The sequence below is a fragment of the Rosa rugosa genome, chromosome 4 (assembly GCF_958449725.1).
Source record: "Rosa rugosa chromosome 4, drRosRugo1.1, whole genome shotgun sequence".
NCBI lineage: Eukaryota > Viridiplantae > Streptophyta > Magnoliopsida > Rosales > Rosaceae > Rosa > Rosa rugosa.
The window spans coordinates 54,814,671-54,835,750 of NC_084823.1; the positions used below are offsets into that span (position 1 = coordinate 54,814,671).

Consider the following 21,080-nt stretch of genomic DNA (forward strand, 5'->3'; position numbering starts at 1 on the left):
ACATGCATTTACTTCATTTCCCATCTTATTTATCTAGAGATCTAGTTGAAAACCTCTAGAAACATGCATTTGTTCCATTTGTAAAGAGTTTCAGCTTGTTTTGTATTATTTAATCATATTCGGTTGCAAAAAAAGCATCTGCTTAATTGCTGAACTTATTGCAGCTTGAAAGTTGAAGCCTTTTACTTTTCTTTTTTTTGGAAGGAATGTACATTTGCTTAATTTCTCATGTTTAGTGTAGAAAGGTGAGACCTTTACCCAAAAAAGAAAAGAAAAAAGAAATATTAATAGTTATAAAATAAAGAAATTGCATTTTTTTCTTCTTCACGTTCTTGTAAAAGAGAATCGTCTTGGACTCTTGGCCTTCTATTCCTTATTTATTTGACCCTTGTACATCTCCCTTACTCATACTAACTCTGTTTCTGCCTTTTAATCTGGTCTGAACTCGGAAGTGACAAAATTCTGCGATTTATGACCAATTTGTGGTTTTCGTTTTAGTCCTTTGGCAATTGTAGTTGGGGCAATCCAACATTAGTAGGGAAATGGCGAAGGGTAAATGGGTAGTGGTAACTTGTTGCATTTACCTGATCTGCTTTTTGTATATTCTCTTCAGTTTGTAGCTTGGTTGGCATTCTGTTTATTTAAGTTCACTATAGTTCAGTTTATGGTAGATGTACATTTGCAATGCTGGTGTTGATGTACCAAGGCTTTTAGCAGTATGTAATGAGTTTTTGAGGCTTGTTTCGAAATTCAATCGAACAAGTTCTCAACTTTATTGGGTTTGTCTGCCTTTTGTCTTGTTCTATTAGTTGTGTTCTCATCATTTTGTGGCTTGGTTTGGCAATCTTATTTGAATTCACCACTATAGATTATGTGACCAAGTCTTAAGTGTAGTAATTTGATGAGTTTGAGGCTTGATTTGGCAATGCTATGTAACATGCTGGTCATTAGATCTACGTTGTTTAATTTAGTTTTATCTTAATTGATTTTACATGCCCTTGGTCTTGGTTGCTGCACAATGATGTCTACATGTATGTTTGTTTATGATACAAACATTACTTTACCTTTCATCTCAAGCTGAGTAACATATCAAAAATGTGCAGGAACTTCCAGAGACAGCTGTGAGGAAGTATGGAAATTGTATGGCTGATCATATATTCCTTGAAGTGCCTAACTGTGGAAAGCCATGGGAAGTCGAACTCAGAACATCAGCTCTTGGTGGACGAATGTGGTTACTAAAGGGATGGGAAGAGTTTTCTAACTTTTACTCACTAGACCAAGGCTGCTTTCCAGTGTTCAGCTATGAAGGAAAACAGTCCCATTTCCAAGTACGCATTTTTCATTGGAAACGCATGGAAATGGATTACCCTATTCGTAGACGAGGTATGTGTATTTCGAGACTTTGTTGTGTTTCTGTAAGTTTGTGTTTAGACCTTTTGAGATATATTTCTTTTGGAGATGTGTCTTGGACATTATTGTGTTGAATTAATCATGGGAATTAAACACTAGCTGATTGCCAGCCAATATAGATAGAAACAGTAACTGAAGGAGACATGCCTACTTCCATTTTGAAGGTACATTCTCACGTGCAATGGCTTCTTCCGGCAAGAGAGATGGAAAAGGACCTGCCTTTCCGGAGGACTATCCAAGCTTCTTCTTAAACATTGTTACTGATGACGATCTCCTAAACGGGAAGGTGGTAAACTTAAACATATGTTTGATTCTTTTCTCATCATCATCTTAAAGCTTGTAATTTTTGTAAGTTAAAACAAAAAACATCAAAAACAAAAAGAGACAGACAATCTGTCCCGAACTTTTTGTAGCTTGAAAGTTCCTTTACATTATTTTTCTGCACTTATGTCCCTTAATCTTGAAAGTTGAGACCTTTATATGTTTGATCTTCTCATTTGGAACAATAACAAAAAGAGGAGGAAGCAATTACATGTTTTTTTTTGCTCACTTTCTTGTTAAAAGCATTTCTATCCTGGTACATCTCTCTTTGTAATAACTTTGTGACTTTCTGCCATTTAGTTGATTTGGTCAGAAGTTAGAAATTTCTGCTTGCAATGCATTTTATGATCAAATTGTGGTTTCGGTTTTAATCCTTTGGGAATGATAGGTGCGCTAATCCAAACTCTACTTCCAATTTGTTGATAAGTGTAGTACTCGAATGAGTTTGAGGCTTGATTTGGTTACGCTATCAAACATACTGATTGATTTACATTATCTGATTAAGTTTCATCTTGATGATTTAAATGCCCTTGGTCTTGGTTTCATCTTAAATGATGTTATGGACTTATGGCGCATGCTTTGTTGTATATGATACAGGAACTTCCAGAGCCAGCTGTGAGAAAGTACAGAAATTGCATGGCAGATCATATATTCCTCGAGGTTCCAAACTGCGAAAAACCATGGAAATTGGAATTGAGAAGATCAGCTCGTGGTGGCCGAATGTGGTTAAACAAGGGATGGCAAGAGTTTGCCAACTTTTACTCACTAGATGAAGGCTGCTTAGCAGTGTTCAGCTATGAAGGCGAACATTCTCATTTCCAAGTACGTGTTTTTCAGTGGAATGATATGGAATTAGATTACCCTATTCATGGAGGAGGTATGCATATTTGGATTTCAATCAGATTCAGAATTTTTATTAGAATTTTCCTTTGGAGATGTTCCATGGACATCATTGACTGTTGAACTAATTATGGGTGTGGTGTATACAGGAGTTGATGACAGACCAAAAAGGAAAAAAACAGGAGCTAATCAAGACATGCCTCCTGCCCATTTAGAAACTAGAGCCGCTTCAATTTCCTCCGGATCCTCAGCTGATGAACACCAAAACGATCTTACTGCAGCTGCCAGTTTCAAATCTAACAAGCCATTTTTTATGCTTAACATCTGTGCTTCATACATACAACTCGGTTTCGCGGTAAGCTCTTTCCCATTTCTGTAATGAAAACATGCACTCCTTCAAGGAGCAGCTTGCTACATTATCTTTAAGTAATTGACAACCCTTTATCCTTCACATATTTGCAGCACATAAATCGATCTTTTGCCAAGGAACATCTCTGTAGACCAGGCACTTCTTGCGATGTGACCCTGCAGATTTCAGGTGAGAGAGTTTGGACTGCTGTGTGCACTGCCACCGAACATAGAGATCAGAAAATATATACTAGAATTTCAGGTGCTGGATGGAAAGCATTTCATCAGGACAATCATCTGGTAAAAGGTAATATCTGTGTGTTCGAGTTGATAGAGGAGCGTACATTCAAAGTTTCCATATTCCGAACTAAAGTGAAGATTAATAGGCAAACTGAGGAAAAGGATATGGAAGTAGATTACCCTATTCAAGGAGGAGGTATGTATGTGTGGAAATCTTGTAAGTTCCATTTGAAAATTTTATCAGACTCTTCCTCTTGGGATCTGTCATGGACATCATTTCTGTTGAACTAACCATGGGAATCAAACAGGAATTGATGTAACACCAAAAGGGAAAAAGCCAGGAGCTAATCAAGATGTGCCTCCTGCCCACTTAGAAGCTGGAGCCAACTCAGTTTCTTCTGGATCGTCAGCTGATGAAGACCAAAATAATCTTCTCACAACTACTAGTTTCAAATCTGACAAGCCAATTTTTATGCTCAATATGACAGCTACAGACATGCGCCTCTCTCTTGCGGTAAGCTCTCCTGAACATTTGAGAACACACTCCTTCAAGGAGCAACATGCTACATATCTTTCCAGAATTAACAATCCTTTATCTTTTTCACATTTGCAGTATATAAGTGCATCATTTGCCGCTGAACATCTATGCAAACCAGGCATTTCTTGCAATGTGACCCTACAGAATTCAGAGGAGAGAGTTTGGACTGCTCAGTGTTTTGTCAGTGAACACAGCGATCACCGAGTGCAAGCATGTCTTTCAGGGCCTGGTTGGAAAGCATTTAAGCAGGACAATCATCTGGTATTAGGTGATGTCTGTGTTTTTGAGTTGATAGATGAACGTAAACTAAAAGTTTCCATATTCCAAGGTAAAGTGAAGATTATTAGGCAAAATGAGGAAAATGAAGCCAGGCACATTTCTCAGTTTAACTAAGCATATGTATGAATTGCTTTTGGTACCACAGTATACTGTTGAGCTCAATGGTTTAGAGGTTAGATATTAGTATTAAGGAAAAATTAGTAATAGATAAAGAGTTGATGGTATGATGATACTACTGTAAATATAAAAAAAAATTAGCGCTTTTGGTTGAGCAATTTATTTGCGGATATTCATCAACATCTGTTTCAGGGGATTAGCTTTGTCATAATATGTTTTTCATTCTCAACTAGTTCTTATTTCTTGACAAAACACAATTTTATTGAAACTCACGTACCATAGCAAAGGAGATTCCTCACTCAAATATTGGCACATTTACAGCGGGAGTCAAAACACAATTTTGTTGAACAATGAGGTTTATAAGGTTTCATATAACACGAATGAAAAATGTCAGGGACTTCAAAATGTAGCAAACCATGCCAAGACTTTGAAATAAATAAAAAATGTATCAAATCATGCCAAGACTACTTTTTATTGAAATTCTCCCGTACATCATGATTTTTGGGAGAGGCCCAGACCTAAGCAATACAGACTTGGAATGCTTCAAATCCAGTTCTCTGAATACCTATATTTCGCATTTGGGTTTTTCTATTACAAGAAATAGAAAATATTACATACTCGTGTCATGGTCTTAACAACTAATGTATCCTTTTATCATCCATGCACTCAACAAGTCTACAAGAACAATCTTACTTGCGGAATGCTAGTTCTCAATAATCGAATTTCCATAAGTTTATTCTGTCAATTCTGTACAGTACAACAACAATTGTTTTTCCACTTGTGTTCTATGAAGTTAAAATTTCATAACATATTTTTGATACGACCCCTATACCGACGGAGACTTAAGCCCTGATGCCTATATTCAGTTATTCCAACAGTCACAGCTAGTCTTTTGCAGATTCAGTTTCAAAGGAAACTTCTGTGGAAAATCTGAGTTTAATGTTGTAACTAGGAAAGCGAAACAAAAATGCCAAAATAATTCAGCATGCACACTCAAGATGACATTACCTGTCAAAATGAGACGCACCGCCATGCATGTCATACTCCAGCGATGCTGGGGTTCTCAGTTGAAAAGAAATTTTCTGCTCTATCGATGAAGCTGTTCGGAAATCTACAATGCAGCATCATAGAGGCAGTTTCTGTAGATGGAAGAATCTGCTTCGGAGCCAACTCTTCATAACTCCTAATTGTTTTACTTTCCCTATGGCTTCTCATCTTCCCAATTCTCATGCTGTTTCCTGAAGCAACACCCTTTCCGGAAGAAACCCTAGAGTTCTTGGTACTGTTACGGCCGGATCTTAGGGGCACGTCATCTGCTGGGCCACTGTCCAACTTAGAATTGGATCTAACTGCTGGCAGGACGTTTCTGCAAGATTGTAACAGGGAGAGTAGCATATCTGTACTCATTTCCTGCTGAACCACACCCTTGTTCTGCTCACACCCATAACAGGCAGCAACCAGCGTGCCAGCCAAGACTGGCATCAACTCGGGATCACTGAAGAATACAAATGGCAAATCGCATACCTGACCTCACCCACTAAATAGTTAGTTTATCCATACAACTCAAAGATGTAAATATTTGTATGGAAGACTTCACTGACCTTGTGGATAATGGTAGGACTCTTTCCCCAACGAAGGACAGCTTGATTCCCAAGGTGGAACAGGGCAAAATGACCAAGAAGCAAAAGAGATTCGAGCAAAAGCAGCCCCACCTGAGACACAAAACATCATACAGAGGTGAACAGATCGTTTGGAACTACTTTAGAGATGAAATAATGCAGTTACTACTAAAACATAGAATTAAACCAAATAGTGACATGAATTGGTTACCTGATCATTAGCTACTTTCCACTTGCTGGTACAATGAGAAAGCAGGAAACTCATCAAATGGAAAAATTCCATTTTTAGGTCAGGCCTAGCCTGCAAGCATATAAGGAAAGTAGAAATAGATAAGCTCATCGCCAATAGTTTCTAGATGACATTACAGAGTGAGCATATCAAAAGTTTGGGAGCCATTATAACAAAGATTTTAGTTAAAAGGACCTACTAGCATTCTCTGCATGAATTTAAGGTCCAAAAGAGCCAAATTGTTCAACACCTTCAGTACTCCAGTTGCTACATCTTCAAAATTAGATGGGAGGGAATCCGAGGCCTGAAACAGAGTAGAAGTTTATCTTTACATTTAGTTTCCAGGTTCAATATTCATGACCATGATGCCATATGTAGAGAGCAATGGTAATTGTAGGAATCTAGCATCCAGCCCAAAATTGGCAATAGGTGAACAGGCCCAAGATTTTATATATCACTATGCAAGGCTTACATTTAGGGATGTGGGTTAATTTGCATTGTATCAAAATTGTCTTTGTAATATCTTACCACAACTCTTTTACAGTAAGAATAACACCAACCAGCAACGATGTTAATAACATTGGGAGCACTACAGCAGTACATATTCAGAACCATCAATTCAAGCAAATTATATTGGGGTTGACAGTAAAATTACCTGTTCAGAAGACAATCTATTGTTTGCCTGTAATAACACAGATGTCAACAGAGAAGGGAGACTGACAAGCCCTGTCTCTGATACAGCTGAAAGAAGAAATGCTACCGGTTGCTGCAAGCTCATACTGTTATCATACTTATGTTCCGCACCAGTATCCACCAAGTGTTTCTCTTCCTCCACTGATGCAAAAGGCTTCATAATATCCTCATTCAGCATCTTCTGGGGTTCATCTGGAACACCTGTTTTGAAGGTGTTAGCATTGTTTGCTTCAACCAGACTATTAGGCTGCTCTTTCTCACTATTCTTAGCAGCAGCTACTGACTCCACAGATTCATTTATCTTACACATCTCATCTACTGGTCCATCCTCTGGTACATCTGGGAGATGTACAAATTTACCACCATTCACCAATGATGATGGAGGTCTAAAATCTTCCAAGGTCTGAGTTGAAGGAAGACATTCAGAATTATCACACTCAGCAATCTTAGCCTCTTCACTTCCATTTCCAAGCAGTGTTTCAATTGGTACTTCTTTCCAATCAATAGAACAATCAGTTTCAGACCTGGAAGTTAAGACAACCAACAAATTTATACTTAAGATAATTGACGATGGAAATGGTGACCCCTCCACCTGGGGTCGATCATAAAGGGCAAAGAGATCTCGCAGCCGGTGAATAACTTGGTAGGCAATCAGTAGCTCCAACAAACTATCCCTCATTTGGAGCTGTCGTTCATCAGAACTTATGTGACTGACTATTGTTGTTACAGTCCATAAATAACCATCCAACACCTCAGATATTGATTCAAAATTTTCAACTGAGGTTTTGGTAGATGGGAAATTAACATTACCAGAAGGATTCAAGGATACTGCTATCTTTATGTAGCTCTCAAGGGCAGCAGACAGCATTGGGATGATAGGGGGCAAGAGATTCTGTGCAAGAAAATAACTCCTGTTTGTAGGCAGAGATAACACCACCCTCAAGAGTTTTAAAAGATGTATTGTCACCTGGCAGGCTTCAGGTTTTGATGTATAAGAAGCAGGCAGGGCAGAAGCGATAAAATCAATCAGACCAGCTTGGCGGGAAGCCTGCAGTTCCAGCTCCTTTCCCTCCAAATACTATGTTCAGAAAACGAAAAGCATACAGCATTTGTAAGTCAAGATAGCCATCCCATAATTACATTAAACTTAAAAAAACCCTACTGGAACATCAGAAAGGCAGAGCATTTTCAAGCATAAAATAGAGACATAAGAACATTTATCTGAAAAAGCAACATTTCAGCACAAATATAGTCACTCATCAGCACATTTGGATCTTTCTTTTTCTGTGCAGCAAGTGTTCATTCTGGGTAGGTGAAAATGCAAACATGGTATAATTTCCATAATAATGATCATTGACTCTACAAAGAAATGCTTAATGCAAACATCATAATTTATATTCGACTATCCAGTATAACAACCTGGTGATCCTCAAAACCTACATACCTTGATCATTTCAGCAGTTATTAACCCAATGCTTGCAGCCCCTTCTTTTCTTGCTTGTCGGAGTCTTTGAAGTTCTTGAAGCCATCTCCCAATCTTTGCCCTTGCAGTTCCCAGTGCTGTTCTGTATCCAATGCCAGCATTTTCAGCACCAACAGGAGGCTCAAGAATTTCATATTTTAGAGCCATAAGTCTCTGTCGAATTTTTTTAATTCTCCGCTTCATTGAATGTTGTGCTGTATTATTGCTTTCCGCAAAAGTGCAACTTCCTAAGCCTGAGAAACTGCTTACTTGATAATCATCGCCATTGTTAATTGACGATGATCTTCCCTGAACATCCTTGTTTAAAATTCGACGCAATAAAGGTGAAGATTGATCCCTGAAATCCATAGAAGCTCTCTCTCGTATCTGTTCCAGGTAAAATTTGCGGCGTTGCTCACTTTCTCTTAGTCTCTCAGCCAATTTCTGGGCCAGCAGTTCAGCCTCCTCCTGCTGGGCTTTGGCTCTTTCCTCCTTCCTCCGAAGTTGTTCGATGGCCCTTGCTTCACGTGCTGCACTTGATGCTTTACGCTCCTCCTCCCTTCTAACTTGAGCCTCTTCCTTTCTCCGCTGTGTTTCAGCAAGACGCTGCAACTTTTCAGCTTCAATGAGTTTCCTGCGCTCTAAAACAGCTTCTTCTCGCGCCATATCCTCTTTTTGTTTAGTTCTTATCACTTGAAGTTTTTCAGCTCTCCTCAGTTCTGAATCATGATGCTTCTGGCGCAAACTGAGCTTTTTATTTTCTTCATTTAAGGAAGTTATGAACTGAACCTCTTTAACTTTGATGCTTTCATCACCAGCTCTCTTCACTCGTTGAGCTAGATGTGCTTCATGTCGAGACTCACTGCGTTGATGACGAGCATGCATTCCCTCCCGTAACTTCATATTTTTTACAGCCTGCAATTCATTAACTCTATTCATCTTTTCTGAACTACGATGAAGCTTCTGAGCTCTCTCATTCTCTAGCTCGCTTCTGATTCTCATAGCACGGGCATGCTTTTCTTCTGCCTCTCTCTTCAGATCCAAACTAGTTTTTTTCTTCTTCTCAGGAGACATTAGTTTATCATGCAACATTCGTGCACGATCAGCACTTTTCCTCCTCAAGCCAGGCGAATGTGAAACTCGGGAAGAGACACGAGAAGGAGATGAAAGAACATCCTCCCAATTCCTCTTCTCCTTCCAAGCATCCATGGATTTCCATGGAGCTGAATTCCTCTTTTCTTTATCTTTTTCCAAAAGTGGAATTTGCTTTTTGGACTGATTGGTCAACTTGGCAATTTTTTCAACACCACCTTCTGTTGACAGTTTTTCTTTCCTAGCAAGCAGCTTCTCGGCTTCAGACCCAAACTGTTCTCTCTTAGTTTTTCCAGCAGCAGAATTGTCCCTAGGAGGCAATCTAGATGCATTAACAACAAAGGAAGATGAATTCTGAGAGACACGCCCATTTTGTACCAACTTTACTCTGCTCAAACTGCTTGATTCAGTATTCTTATTCCCATTCATGACAGCTTCAACGAGATCTGAACTTCCACTATATCTTCTTAACTTCATTGTTGATTCTTTAGAGTTAAATTTCCCATCATTTCTTGCAGGTAACGTATTGAGGTTATCACTAGATTGGATATTTGTGTACTTAAGGCTCATAAGTTTAGCATCATTGGCTGCACAAAAGCTAGCTCTTTCTTTCTGAATTTTCTTAAAAGCCTCAAGAGATGAGGATAGTATCTCTGCTTTGTGTGCGGAAGTTGTCATTCTTCTAACCTGCATGTGACATTGACTAGCAGTTTACAAGATTATATCATTTTCAGAAATTTCAAAAAACACAAGAAACCTGTCATTTTCATAGTGATGGAGAAAAGAAAACATCAAGGTTTCAATTTCACATCAAACTGAGAATAACATGTTTTTAATGAGCAGAAGAAGGGTAGCTTACCTCCCATGAAAGAGCATGTGGCCTACGATGGTCACTCTTCAAGGTGATGGGCACCCCATCAATCAACTGAGATGGTGTCCTTTTTATTTTCTCAAAATCTTCCACTCTAGTATTCAGATCTCTGAAATCAGAGCGAGCCTCTTCAAGAACAAGAATGGCCTCTTTCATCTGCTCTACATCGCACTCTAGTTCACAAAGAAGATAAAGCTCATCCACAGCCCGGTTAAGATTCTCAAAGAGAAAGCACCAAAGTCGCTGCCTAAACCTTTCTTTGCTTTCACCTGTGTCACAATCTCCCAGGGCACTCATATTTGAGTTCAACATATAATGGCCAGATGGTGTGAGGGTAGGCTCTGCACAAATTTCTGGGTTGCTCTTGTCAGATGGAACTAAGTCTTTATCTTTGGAGATATGAACTTCACTTGAACTGCCATCGGGGCCTGATTCTTCAAAAATTGCAGGATCACTTACCTCAGTTACAACCACAGGTGCTTCAACTTTCCCCACTGTCCCACCCTCTTCACAAGCCAAAGTGCTAGCACTTACAGGATCATCAGCGACTGCTTCAATGTTTTCGGTATGTATATCCTTGCAATTTGAAGTATTGTTATCCACATCAACCATTTTGTCATTCTGAATTGGCTCCTCAACATTTTCAGCAGATATAATATCCACCTCCTTGCAGTTATCTTCATACAATTGATCCTTATCATTCACTGACGCCGTCTGGTGAGAAACACTATTGGCATCCGCAGATGCTGCAAACAGTTTGTTTTCTTGTGAATTTGCAGAAGGGACACAACTATGACAATTCTCATGCTCTTTGGAGGCCACCAGATTTTCATCTCCAATAGCACCAAACTTGATTCTGGTGCCGACAACGTTAGTAAGAGGAAGTGCCAAACCATCATCCTCTAGATCCCCCCACTTAATTTTATGAACCACTTCAGAGTTATCTCTTGCAGGGATCTTCTCTAGATCTCTAGTTTCACCATCAGGATTTGTAATAAATGAAGGAGATGACATGGGACATTTAGCACATTGCTTGTCAATGCCAATATCACAGGGAACACCCATTTTACTCTTATTTGGCATAGGAATGGTGCTTGCACCACTTCCTTGGCTATGTACAGCACTATTTCCCCCTACTTTTGGAAGCTGGGATCTGCGCTTGCCAAAATAATTCCTACTGTTCTCAATTGATAAAGAGTGACTACTCGAAGAGTTGGCATTCTTCCCAGAACTTCCCCCAACCCAACTCTGTAGAGACAACTTTGAGCTACTTCTCTGTTTCTGGACAGGAGACAAACAAATAAAGATAAAAAGTTAAAACCATGTTACTGATACCAAATGAAACAATTAAGTTCTGGAAAAACACACAAATCTGCAATACAGGTCGATATCAACATGGAAGCGTTACAGCTAAAAATCTATAAGCATTATATTATTCTAGAAAATGGCCAACTCAAATGGAGACAACATTGTAGCACGTTTTAACAAGTAAAAGGCCTCAGCTACAAACAATTCACTGTCATAATTTCAATTAAAAATTTAAACATAATAAGCAAATATCGACATGCAAAGTTGAATTTCATAATCAGTGTAACCACTCCCTTTCCCTAAAAGATGAACTAAACTTTCAAAAGTAGCAAGAGTTTTACACATTGATATGATAATGATCACAACCAAACCCAACATTTCCAGGTCTACAATTAAGCACAACTTACTTCTATTATTGAACATAAATGACAAGAACAAAGCTTCAATTACAATGCAACATCAAAACTCAAATCAATCCATTATCAAAAAAAAAAAAAAAAATCCCATCTGAACAATATAAATTGAACAGGGACTTCAACTACTCACTCCCCTCATTCAAATTACAGGAAATGTAACACTGAAATACTTTATGTAACTTTACAAATGGAACAAAATGAGGCAATAAAAACCCAAAAAAGCGCAGACCTTTTTCACTTCGAACCATCCAGAGCCATCATCATCTAGAGCTTCTCCACTATTCTCCATTCCCAATTGATCAAATCCCAGATCAATTTCACCACTCTATTCATCAAAAGCCCCAATTTTTACATTAAACCAATATCAAAATTCACTTCAATCACACAGCCAATACCAAAATACACGATCTTGGCGATCAAAAACGAACTGGGCATTCAACAGAATCCGAAAACGAAGATGAAATGAGGTAAAGTTTGAAGCTTTTTGGTTGGTTTTTTTTTTATCTGTGACGAACTGAGAGAAGTGTTTTCCCACAAAATTAAGTGTAAAAGAGAAATGGGTAGGCTCAGAATTAACAAAAGGTCTGATTAGGAATGTGGGATGCGAGTTTTGAGATTGAGAATTGAGAATTGGGAGGTGGGTTTTATTCAAAGAAGGTTTTTTTTTTTGGGTTTTTGGGTTTTGGGGAAAGGAGGGAACAGAGAGAGTTTGGAACGATGGTCGGTGACACTAGTTCGGCGAAGGAGTTTGGTACCTTTTACGTTCACAGTCGTCCGTGATAGTGAATTTACGGATTTGCCCGCACAATTTTTAAAATTAGTTTTGAGTATTAATTTTACATTCTGTAGTCTCTACGCCATTACCAAACACGAGTGTTCATTCGGTCGAGAATACTCAAACATAAACTTAGTAAAGCCGGCAATGGTTGATCAGAGATATCAATGATATATTACAGATTACTTGATATCAAACCTAAACAGGATACCATTCATATATAGCAAAACTAAACTAAAACAAATGAATTCTCATATCACTGTATCTTCAGATAAACAGGAAGATTGTCATTCACTTTTGACTCTGCACATCCAGTTGGAGCAGCACCCTCTTCATGGATTATCGCCAACTGTGACACATTCGCTAACTTTTCAATGATTGCACACTGGCTGCATATCAACTCCCTCTCTTCTCTTATCCCACTAAGCACAAATGCTGCTCGTCGACCTTCTTTTGCAAGTGAGCGTATAGAATTCACAACCGAAATAATAACATTATCCATCCGAGTCTCCACTTCTTCATTCTTCCAGCACTCTATCATGCATGGATAGTCACATATCATAATCGATGATGGTGATGATGCAAGATGAAGACGCTGCCACAATTCTTCTGTGATGAAGGGCATAAAAGGATGAAGCAGCCTTAATCCAGTGTCAAGACATAGCCAAAGAGTGTGTTTCGCAAACTCCCTTTCTGCTGCAAACTTTGGATCATTACCAGCATTCCAGCAAAGTATGGCTTGATGGCTTCGATGAAAATATCACACAACTGATTCTGCCACCAACCATACACAGCCTTGGCTGCATCTGACAGCTTATAGGACTCCATTGACGAAACAGTTTTGTCAATTGCTTTGTTTAGTACTGAGAGGATCCACTGGCAAATGAATGGAAGCTCATTCAGATTAATTTCACTCGGAGGTGGAACATAACCATCCCCGAGTTTGAGCATAGCAAACCTTACTGCATTCCACAGTTTGTTGCACCAGTGACGATAACCCACCACCCTGTTGATGTCTAGATTTATATTCTCAGCCTGATGGGTGTAGGTAATATCAGATAGAAGGTGACTTTCTATTATCATTATTCTTCTCCATAAACAGAGCATATATATACACAAGTCCTATTACAAGAGCACTATTATTACAACAGAATATTTCTAATATACCGGCATGATTTAAGCCAGGATTCCAGGGATGTTGGTCACTTTACTCCAGCATTTAGGGATGTAGGCCACCTTTGTCAATCCAACACTCCCCCTCAAGTTGGTGCATACAGATCACGGATGCCCAACTTGTCAAGTGAGTCATAAAAAACTTTTCTCGAGAGGGCCTTTGTAAGAATATCCGCCAACTGTTCATCAGTAGGAACGAAGGGAAACAAAATGATCTGCCCATCCAACTTCTCTTTAATGAAGTGTCGATCTACCTCCACATGTTTCGTGCGATCATGCTGAACAGGATTGTGAGCAATTTCAATTGCAGCCTTATTATCACAATAAAGTGACATGGCCTTTTCCTGCCTGAACCCCAAATCTCTCAACAAATTTCTCAACCACAACATCTCGCAAAGTCCTCGGGCCATTCCTCTGTACTCTGCTTCTGCACTGGAGCGAGCCACCACCTTTTGTTTCTTGCTCTTCCAAGTAACCAAGTTACCACCCACAAACGTGAAGTATCCCGAAGTAGACCGGCGATCTGTAATATTACCTGCCCAGTCTGCATCTGTGTATCCAGAAACATCTAAGTGGCTGTGTTTTGAAAAAAAATTAATCCTTTCCCTGGAGCAGACTTTAAATACTGTAGAATACGAAATACAGCATCCATATGGACCTCACTGGGATTGTGCATAAACTGACTCACCACACTAACTGCATAGGCTAAATCTGGTCTAGTGTGGGACAAATAAATCAACCGTCCAACTAACCTCTGGTATCTCCCTTTATTTGTAGGTACTTGGTCCACGTACTCTGCTAACCGATGATTTTGCTCGATAGGAGTATCAACAGGTTTACAATCCAGCATACCTGTTTCTGCCAACAAGTCTAGGACATACTTCCTCTGACTCAACACAATACAATCCTTTCCACAAGCAACTTCAATTCCCAAGAAATATTTCAAATTACCCAAATCTTTCATCTCAAATTCAGAGGATAACTGACCTTGTAACCTTTGAATCTCCTCAATATCGTCACCTGTCACAACCATGTCATCAACATAAATAATCAAGGCAGTCACCTTACCACACCGATGTTTAAGAAATAAGGTGTGATCTGAATTGCTCTGTCGGTATCCAATTTTCTTCATGAATTTGGTGAACCGGCCAAACCAAGCTCTGGGAGACTGCTTCAAGCCATAAAGCGACTTCTTCAATTTGCACACCATCTGCTCTCCAGTGGAAGTACCATATCCAGGAGGCAAATCCATATAAACCTCTTCATGCAGGTCACCATGCAAGAATGCATTCTTAACATCAAACTGTTGCAAAGGCCAATCAAGGTTAGCAGCTAATGAAAGAAGTACCCGAATTGTGTTAATTTTGGCCACTGGTGCAAATGTCTCATCGTAATCCACTCCATACTTCTGAGTATAGCCTTTAGCCACTAATCTTGCCTTGTACCTATCCACCGATCCATCTAAATTATGTTTCACTGTGTACACCCACCTACAACCAACTGTCTTCTTTCCTGGTGGTAATGACACTAACTCCCACGTACGATTCTTCTCAAGAGCATCCATCTCGACTGTCATTGCTTTCATCCACTTCTCATCCTTCATGGCATCCTGCACTTTACTAGGAAGAGACACAGAAGATAATTGATTCACAAAGGCTACATACGGTTTAGATAACCTATGGGTCGACACATAATTAGCAATAGGGTATTTAGTTTTAGCACTTAGAACAGGTTCATAGTGTTTCGGAGGCTGACCACGGGTTGAACGACTGGGCAAGGTTTTGGTGGGAACACTACCAGACACAGAAGGACTATTAGACAAGGAAGGATTAGGACATACCTCGGGTGATGATTGAGCAGGTGAGACCGCTGAAGGAGAGGGAGAGACAGAAGAATTGTTCAAAACATCATCAGAAGACTGCAGAACCTCATCTAAAATAGGGTCTGAAACGGCCTCCTCGACCGACCGGTCAGACTGATCCAATTGACCAGTCGGTAACACATTGCCCGGGGTTTCTTTTCCTGCCGAACCCCTGTTTTCCGTTTCCAACTCGGACGATGCGTCGGTAAAGCTTCTATCCTCCTTTTCCAGCTCTGTTCCTAAACACTCCAACCTTGAGGATTCAGATGCCAGACTCTCATCTTGCCCATTGAACAAATCTTCATAATAATAAGACCTCTCCCCCTGAGGAGGAGTCACAGGAGGCAAGAAATAACAAGCATCTTCACTGAAAGTAACATCCATGGTGACATAAAATTTCTGGGATTGAGGATGATAACATTTGTAACCTTTCTGATGAGAGCTATAACCAACAAAGACACACTTAAGGGCTCTAGCATCCAATTTTGACCTTTGATTCTTATACAGATGAACATAGGCAACACAACCAAAGACACGAGCAGGAAGAGTATTAGATGATGGGATAGAAACGTAGTCAGACAATACCTCAAGTGGGACACGACCTTGAAGAGGAGCAGATGGAAGGCGATTGATAAGATGAGAAGCACACAAAACAGCCTCTCCCCAAAGGTACTTAGGCATGTTAGCACTAAGCAAAAGGGACCGAGCCATATCCAGAAGGTGGCGATTTTTCCGTTCAGACACCCCATTTTGTTCAGGTGTCTGTGGGGAAGAAGTTTGATGGATTATGCCATGGTGTTGGAAATATTCATGAAAAGAATGATTAACAAACTCACCTCCATTATCGGAACGAAAGACCTTAACATTAGCATCATATTGAGTACGAATAAGACTATGAAATGCTGTAAAGGCAGAGAAAACAGAATCTTTGGACTTAAGTAAGACAACCCAGGATAGTCGGGTAAAGTCATCGACAAATAACACAAAATATCGCATTCCAGAAAGGGTAGAATGTTTTGAAGGACCCCACAAGTCTGAATGAATTAACTCAAAAGGCATGATACTAGAATGAAAGCTCGAAGGATAACTAGACCTATGACTCTTAGCCAAAGCACAAGTTTCACAATGCAAGCTAGAATCACTTATTCCCAAAAATAACGAAGGCATAGACTTTTTCATAACTCCAAAAGATGGATGACCCAAACGTCTGTGCCACAACCATACCTCACTCAATCGATCAGAACTCAATGTCAGGGCCAAAGGCTGTTCTGGTACTTGTGTTTGTCCTGCGTACATGTAATCCAAGTGAAACAGTCTCCCCCTCAGGTCTCCCTTGCCAATAATCACCCGATTGCACAGATTTTGAAAAACAACATACATTGGATAAAAGGTTACAGAGCACTTATTCTGTGAATTCAGTTGAGATACAGATAAAAGATGATGAGACAACGAGGGTACATAAAGGACATCATGCAAAACAATGGACGGTGTAACCTGAATAGACCCAATACCTAGGACCGGAAAAGACGCACCATTTGCATTAGAGACATGAGATATAGAAGGAGATGACATAGACACAAAGAAAGACTTGTCATAGGTCATATGATCAGTCGCACCAGAATCAATTATCCATGTATCACTACCAGTAAAGTCAGAAACATGTAAAGCAATACCAATTTTACCTCGAGTTTTCTTAGTCAAGAAAACATTATCCTTAGAGAGGTCTTGCCCTTCAACACTGTAAAAATCAGGTTCTGGTACTTGTTGGATTGCAACTTTGCCTCTCTGACTTCTACTCCCTCCAGTATTGCTCCCTCCACTCCAACCAGAATTGTTGGAATGAAATCTTTGCAACTTAGAACATTGATTCTTGAAATGACCAACTTCCTTGCAATAGTTACAAGCCATTTGCAAATTTTTTTTTTTGTTTTTTTTTTTTTTTGAATAAATAAATTGGTGAGAATCTAAATTCTCAAACTTTTCGGAGGCCTTGATTCCCTGAACTCAAAGTATAGTATGAGACTCTGAGTTTGTTCACTGCTTGACTTCTCCAATTTTCTCAATTCCAGAATCCCACAAAAAACGTCCGAGTCTCCAATTTTCCTTTACAAAAAACACATCTTCTTCTCACTCTTTCAGGCTTTTAAACCCAAACCCAAAAAAAACGTCCGAGTCGACTGGCTCAGTGGCTCGTCGTCCTCCCCAAGATCGTCGACTCGTTCACCATCACCAACCTCAACGTCTCCTGACTGTCCTCCTCCCGCCAGTCCCTCACCGGCACCTGGTTCGTTGGCTTCGACGTCTTCAAAGGGGTGGTGGCGCAGTTGGCTAGCGCGTAGTCAATGGTCCTGAGGTCGAACGGAGGGCAGGTAGCCTCGGGCGGAGCGGAGCGTGGACTCTTTGGCGGTTGTTTAGATCTGGGGTGGCGGGATCGGCGGTCTTTTGACGGTGAATACCCAGTGGCGGCTTCGCTGGGTTACTCTGATCTTCGATCGGATCTGTTTGCTTCGGTCAGATTCGGGCAGCTTTGCTTAGATCGAGGATGGGGTGGCGCACCTTGCCGGAGTGGGGATGGTGCGCTGCTGTGATGACTGAGGTGTTTGCAGGCGTAGAGCTGGCAGTGGGCTGGTCGATGCTCGGTGCTCGGAGACTGGAGCTGGTGGTCGGTGCTCGGAGTGGAGCTGTGGTGTGGCTGCTGGAATACGAGCCCGCGGTCTCCACCAAGGAATGGAGCTGCAGAGCCAGAAAGGAACCAGTGCCAGAAAGCCAGAAAGGAGGACGAAGTGGTGGCCGACGTCGGTGTGTCCAGTGAGGGCTTTGTGCTCTTCTTGAGAAAAACCAGGTACTCAAAGGAACCCGATCTGTATTAATCAAAAGAACCCAAAATACAAAAGAAAAAACACAGAGGAACAGATTGATCTCTGCTCTGATACCATATCAGATAGAAGGTGACTTTCTATTATCATTATTCTTCTCCATAAACAGAGCATATATATACACAAGTCCTATTACAAGAGCACTATTATTACAACAGAATATTTCTAATATACCGGCATGATTTAAGCCAGGATTCCAGGAATGTCGGTCACTTTACTCCAGCATTTAGGGATGTAGGCCACCTTTGTCAATCCAACAGGTAATGAGAGCAAAACGAAGAGCATCTGCACCACATTCTTCAATACCATTAGGAAAGGACTTCTTTTGCCCCTCTTTCGCAACCTCTATTTCCTTCTTGTCCAAGTTTCCCTTTGAAAGCTTCTCATGTAGACCTTCAAGACTAATACCGTTTATCACATCAACTGGATCAACCACATTCCCCAAAGACTTTGACATTTTACGCCCTTGCGCATCACGAATCATCGGGTGCAAGTACACCTTTGGAAAAGGCACATTACCTCCTGCACCCTCAGCTTCAGGACCCAAAGTAATTCCGAGCATTACCATGCGCGCCACCCAGAAAAAGAGAATGTCATGTCCTGTTTCAAGAAGTGAATTCGGATAGAAAGCCCTGAGATCTTCTGTATCATCCGGCCACCCCAATGCAGAAAATGGGAAGAGAGCAGAAGAAAACCATGTGTCAAGCACATCAGGATCTCTAGTATTCTCATTTAAATCATACTTATTTCCTTCTCCAAATTTTTCAGCAGCCAATGCTTTCGCCTCTTCCAAGCTTCTAGCAACCACCCATCTGTCTTCAAGCAATCCAAAGTCCAAACTCCTCCGGCTTATCACCCTCGAAAACAGCATACCATGCCGGAATGCGGTGACCCCACCAAATCTGCCTCGAAACGCACCAATCATGAATGTTCTCAAGCCATCTCTTCCAGTGATCAGTATAGTCTTTAGGTATGATCTCAAGCTTCTTTCTATTACTTTCATCATCTTCCACCGCGAGAAGGGCTTCATGCCCCATTCCAGAACACTTAACATACCACTGAGGCTTCATCATAGGCTCCACAACATCTTTGCTTCTAGAGCAAACTTTGATCTTCATCTCATTAAGCTCACTTTTCCTATACAGCCCCTTCTCCTTCAGTGCTTCAGTCACTGCCTCTCTTGCTTCATAACGCGGCATCCCTGCAAATCTTTCTCCACCATTCTGGTTTATTTTCCCATCGTCAGTGAAGGATGTTGATGAACTCAAGACCATGACGCTTGCCTACTTCAAAGTCATTAGGGTCATGCGCCGGGGTGATCTTCACTGCACCAGTCCCAAACTCCGGATCAACTAGCTGATCTGCATCACACACTATAGGAATCCTCCTTCCATTAAATGGATGAATGGCATGTTTTCCATGAAGATGCTCATATCTTTTGTCATCAGGATGCACAGCAATGCCGGTATCACCAAGCATTGTTTCCACTCTAGTAGTGGGCCACAAGTATCTCACCACCAAACTCTAGAGGGTATGCGAAAGTAGTCAACAGCCCGAACTCAATCTTGTTGTCATAGCCAGGAACATCCAGCAACTCCCTTCCTTTTATATCCACAGAATCCACCTCAATATCCGAAATCGCTGTACGCAATGAGCAATCCCAGTTCACTATTCTATTATCCCTGTAGAGAAGTCCTTTTTTGTGAAGCCTCTACCACAGCCTTTGAGCACTTCTCATCCATTGTAAAGCACTGTCTCGAAAAGTCGAGAGAAGCTCCCAGCTGCTGCAAAATGGTGCCCTCATGGTCCTCTTTCCACTTCCATACTTGTTTCAGGAACTCTTCTCTACCAAGATCATGCCTTGTTTTCCCCGTTTCGGACATGAGCTTCTTCTCCACAACAACCTGAGTTGCTATCCCACCATGGTCCATCCCTGGCAAAAACAAGGTGTTGTCGCCTGACATTCGGCGCCAGCGGATGAAAGGGTCCTGAATGAAAACAGTGAGAGCATGGCCCATGTGAAGTGGTCCACCATGGACCCCATGACTTCTCTACAGCACTTGAACGGTACACTTTTGCCATTTGAGCACTCATCAGTTTCTTTTTGCCGAATAGAGTCTCTGGATCCTCTGCATTCTTGTCAAGATCATCATCCTCGTCGTTCAAACGCTTGTTTAAATTCTTCGATCTTCTCCTTCTTTCCAGTGTCAGTAGAAGAAGAAAAGACTGCTTGTAGCCTCCTGGCAGCTTCTTTGGCTATTGCCTTTTGCTTCTTCAGTTCTTTCTCTAATGCCTTTTCTTCCTTTCTCTTCTTTCTCTCATCGTTTTCCATACTGCTGTGTTGGTTTGTTGATACCACAGCTTGGTCAAGGTTTATATAGTCGCTCGTTTTCCATACTGCTGTGGTTTTTATACCACAGCTTGTTCGTTTTCCTTTCGCTTCTTCAGTTCTTTCTCTAATTCTCCAATACAATTAGGACTAGCCGACTGGGCCTTTTTCTAATAGATTTCGGATAACTTTGTCTCCCTTTGGACTTCTAAACCTAATGAAATAGAAGAAGCTTTGGGCTTCTAGTCCCATATGAATTGATATTCCTTCTCTTGGTAAAAAA

At 40.6% G+C, this 21,080-nt stretch overlaps 2 protein-coding genes and 1 pseudogene across 3 annotated transcripts; 1 reads left to right on the top strand and 2 right to left on the bottom strand.

Annotated features, from left to right (window-relative positions):
* The first annotated feature begins 542 nt into the window (after positions 1-542).
* Positions 543-4,090, top strand: LOC133745052 (uncharacterized). Its single transcript, XM_062173048.1, has 9 exons — positions 543-566; positions 672-779; positions 1,104-1,383; positions 1,575-1,696; positions 2,329-2,608; positions 2,721-2,926; positions 3,034-3,355; positions 3,468-3,673; positions 3,773-4,090. Exons 1-9 carry the CDS (start codon positions 543-545, stop codon positions 4,088-4,090), a joined length of 1,866 nt encoding a protein of 621 aa, XP_062029032.1.
* LOC133743614 (uncharacterized) lies at positions 3,787-12,519 on the bottom strand. 2 transcript variants are annotated; one of them, XM_062171599.1, is made up of 9 exons: positions 12,013-12,519; positions 10,048-11,340; positions 8,079-9,875; positions 6,597-7,712; positions 6,141-6,245; positions 5,924-6,013; positions 5,695-5,805; positions 5,102-5,617; positions 3,787-3,923 (listed from the first exon to the last, which is right to left on the bottom strand). In XM_062171599.1, exons 1-8 carry the CDS (start codon positions 12,070-12,072, stop codon positions 5,132-5,134), a joined length of 5,058 nt encoding a protein of 1,685 aa, XP_062027583.1. In that variant the 5' UTR covers positions 12,073-12,519; the 3' UTR covers positions 3,787-3,923; positions 5,102-5,131. The 2 variants fall into 2 exon arrangements, with proteins under 2 accessions (XP_062027583.1, XP_062027582.1); XM_062171598.1 differs by lacking the exon at positions 3,787-3,923 and having other exon boundaries at positions 4,527-5,617.
* Positions 12,520-12,814: 295 nt separating this feature from the next.
* LOC133745053 (valine--tRNA ligase, mitochondrial 1-like) lies at positions 12,815-20,993 on the bottom strand (annotated as a pseudogene).
* Positions 20,994-21,080: the final 87 nt, after the last annotated feature.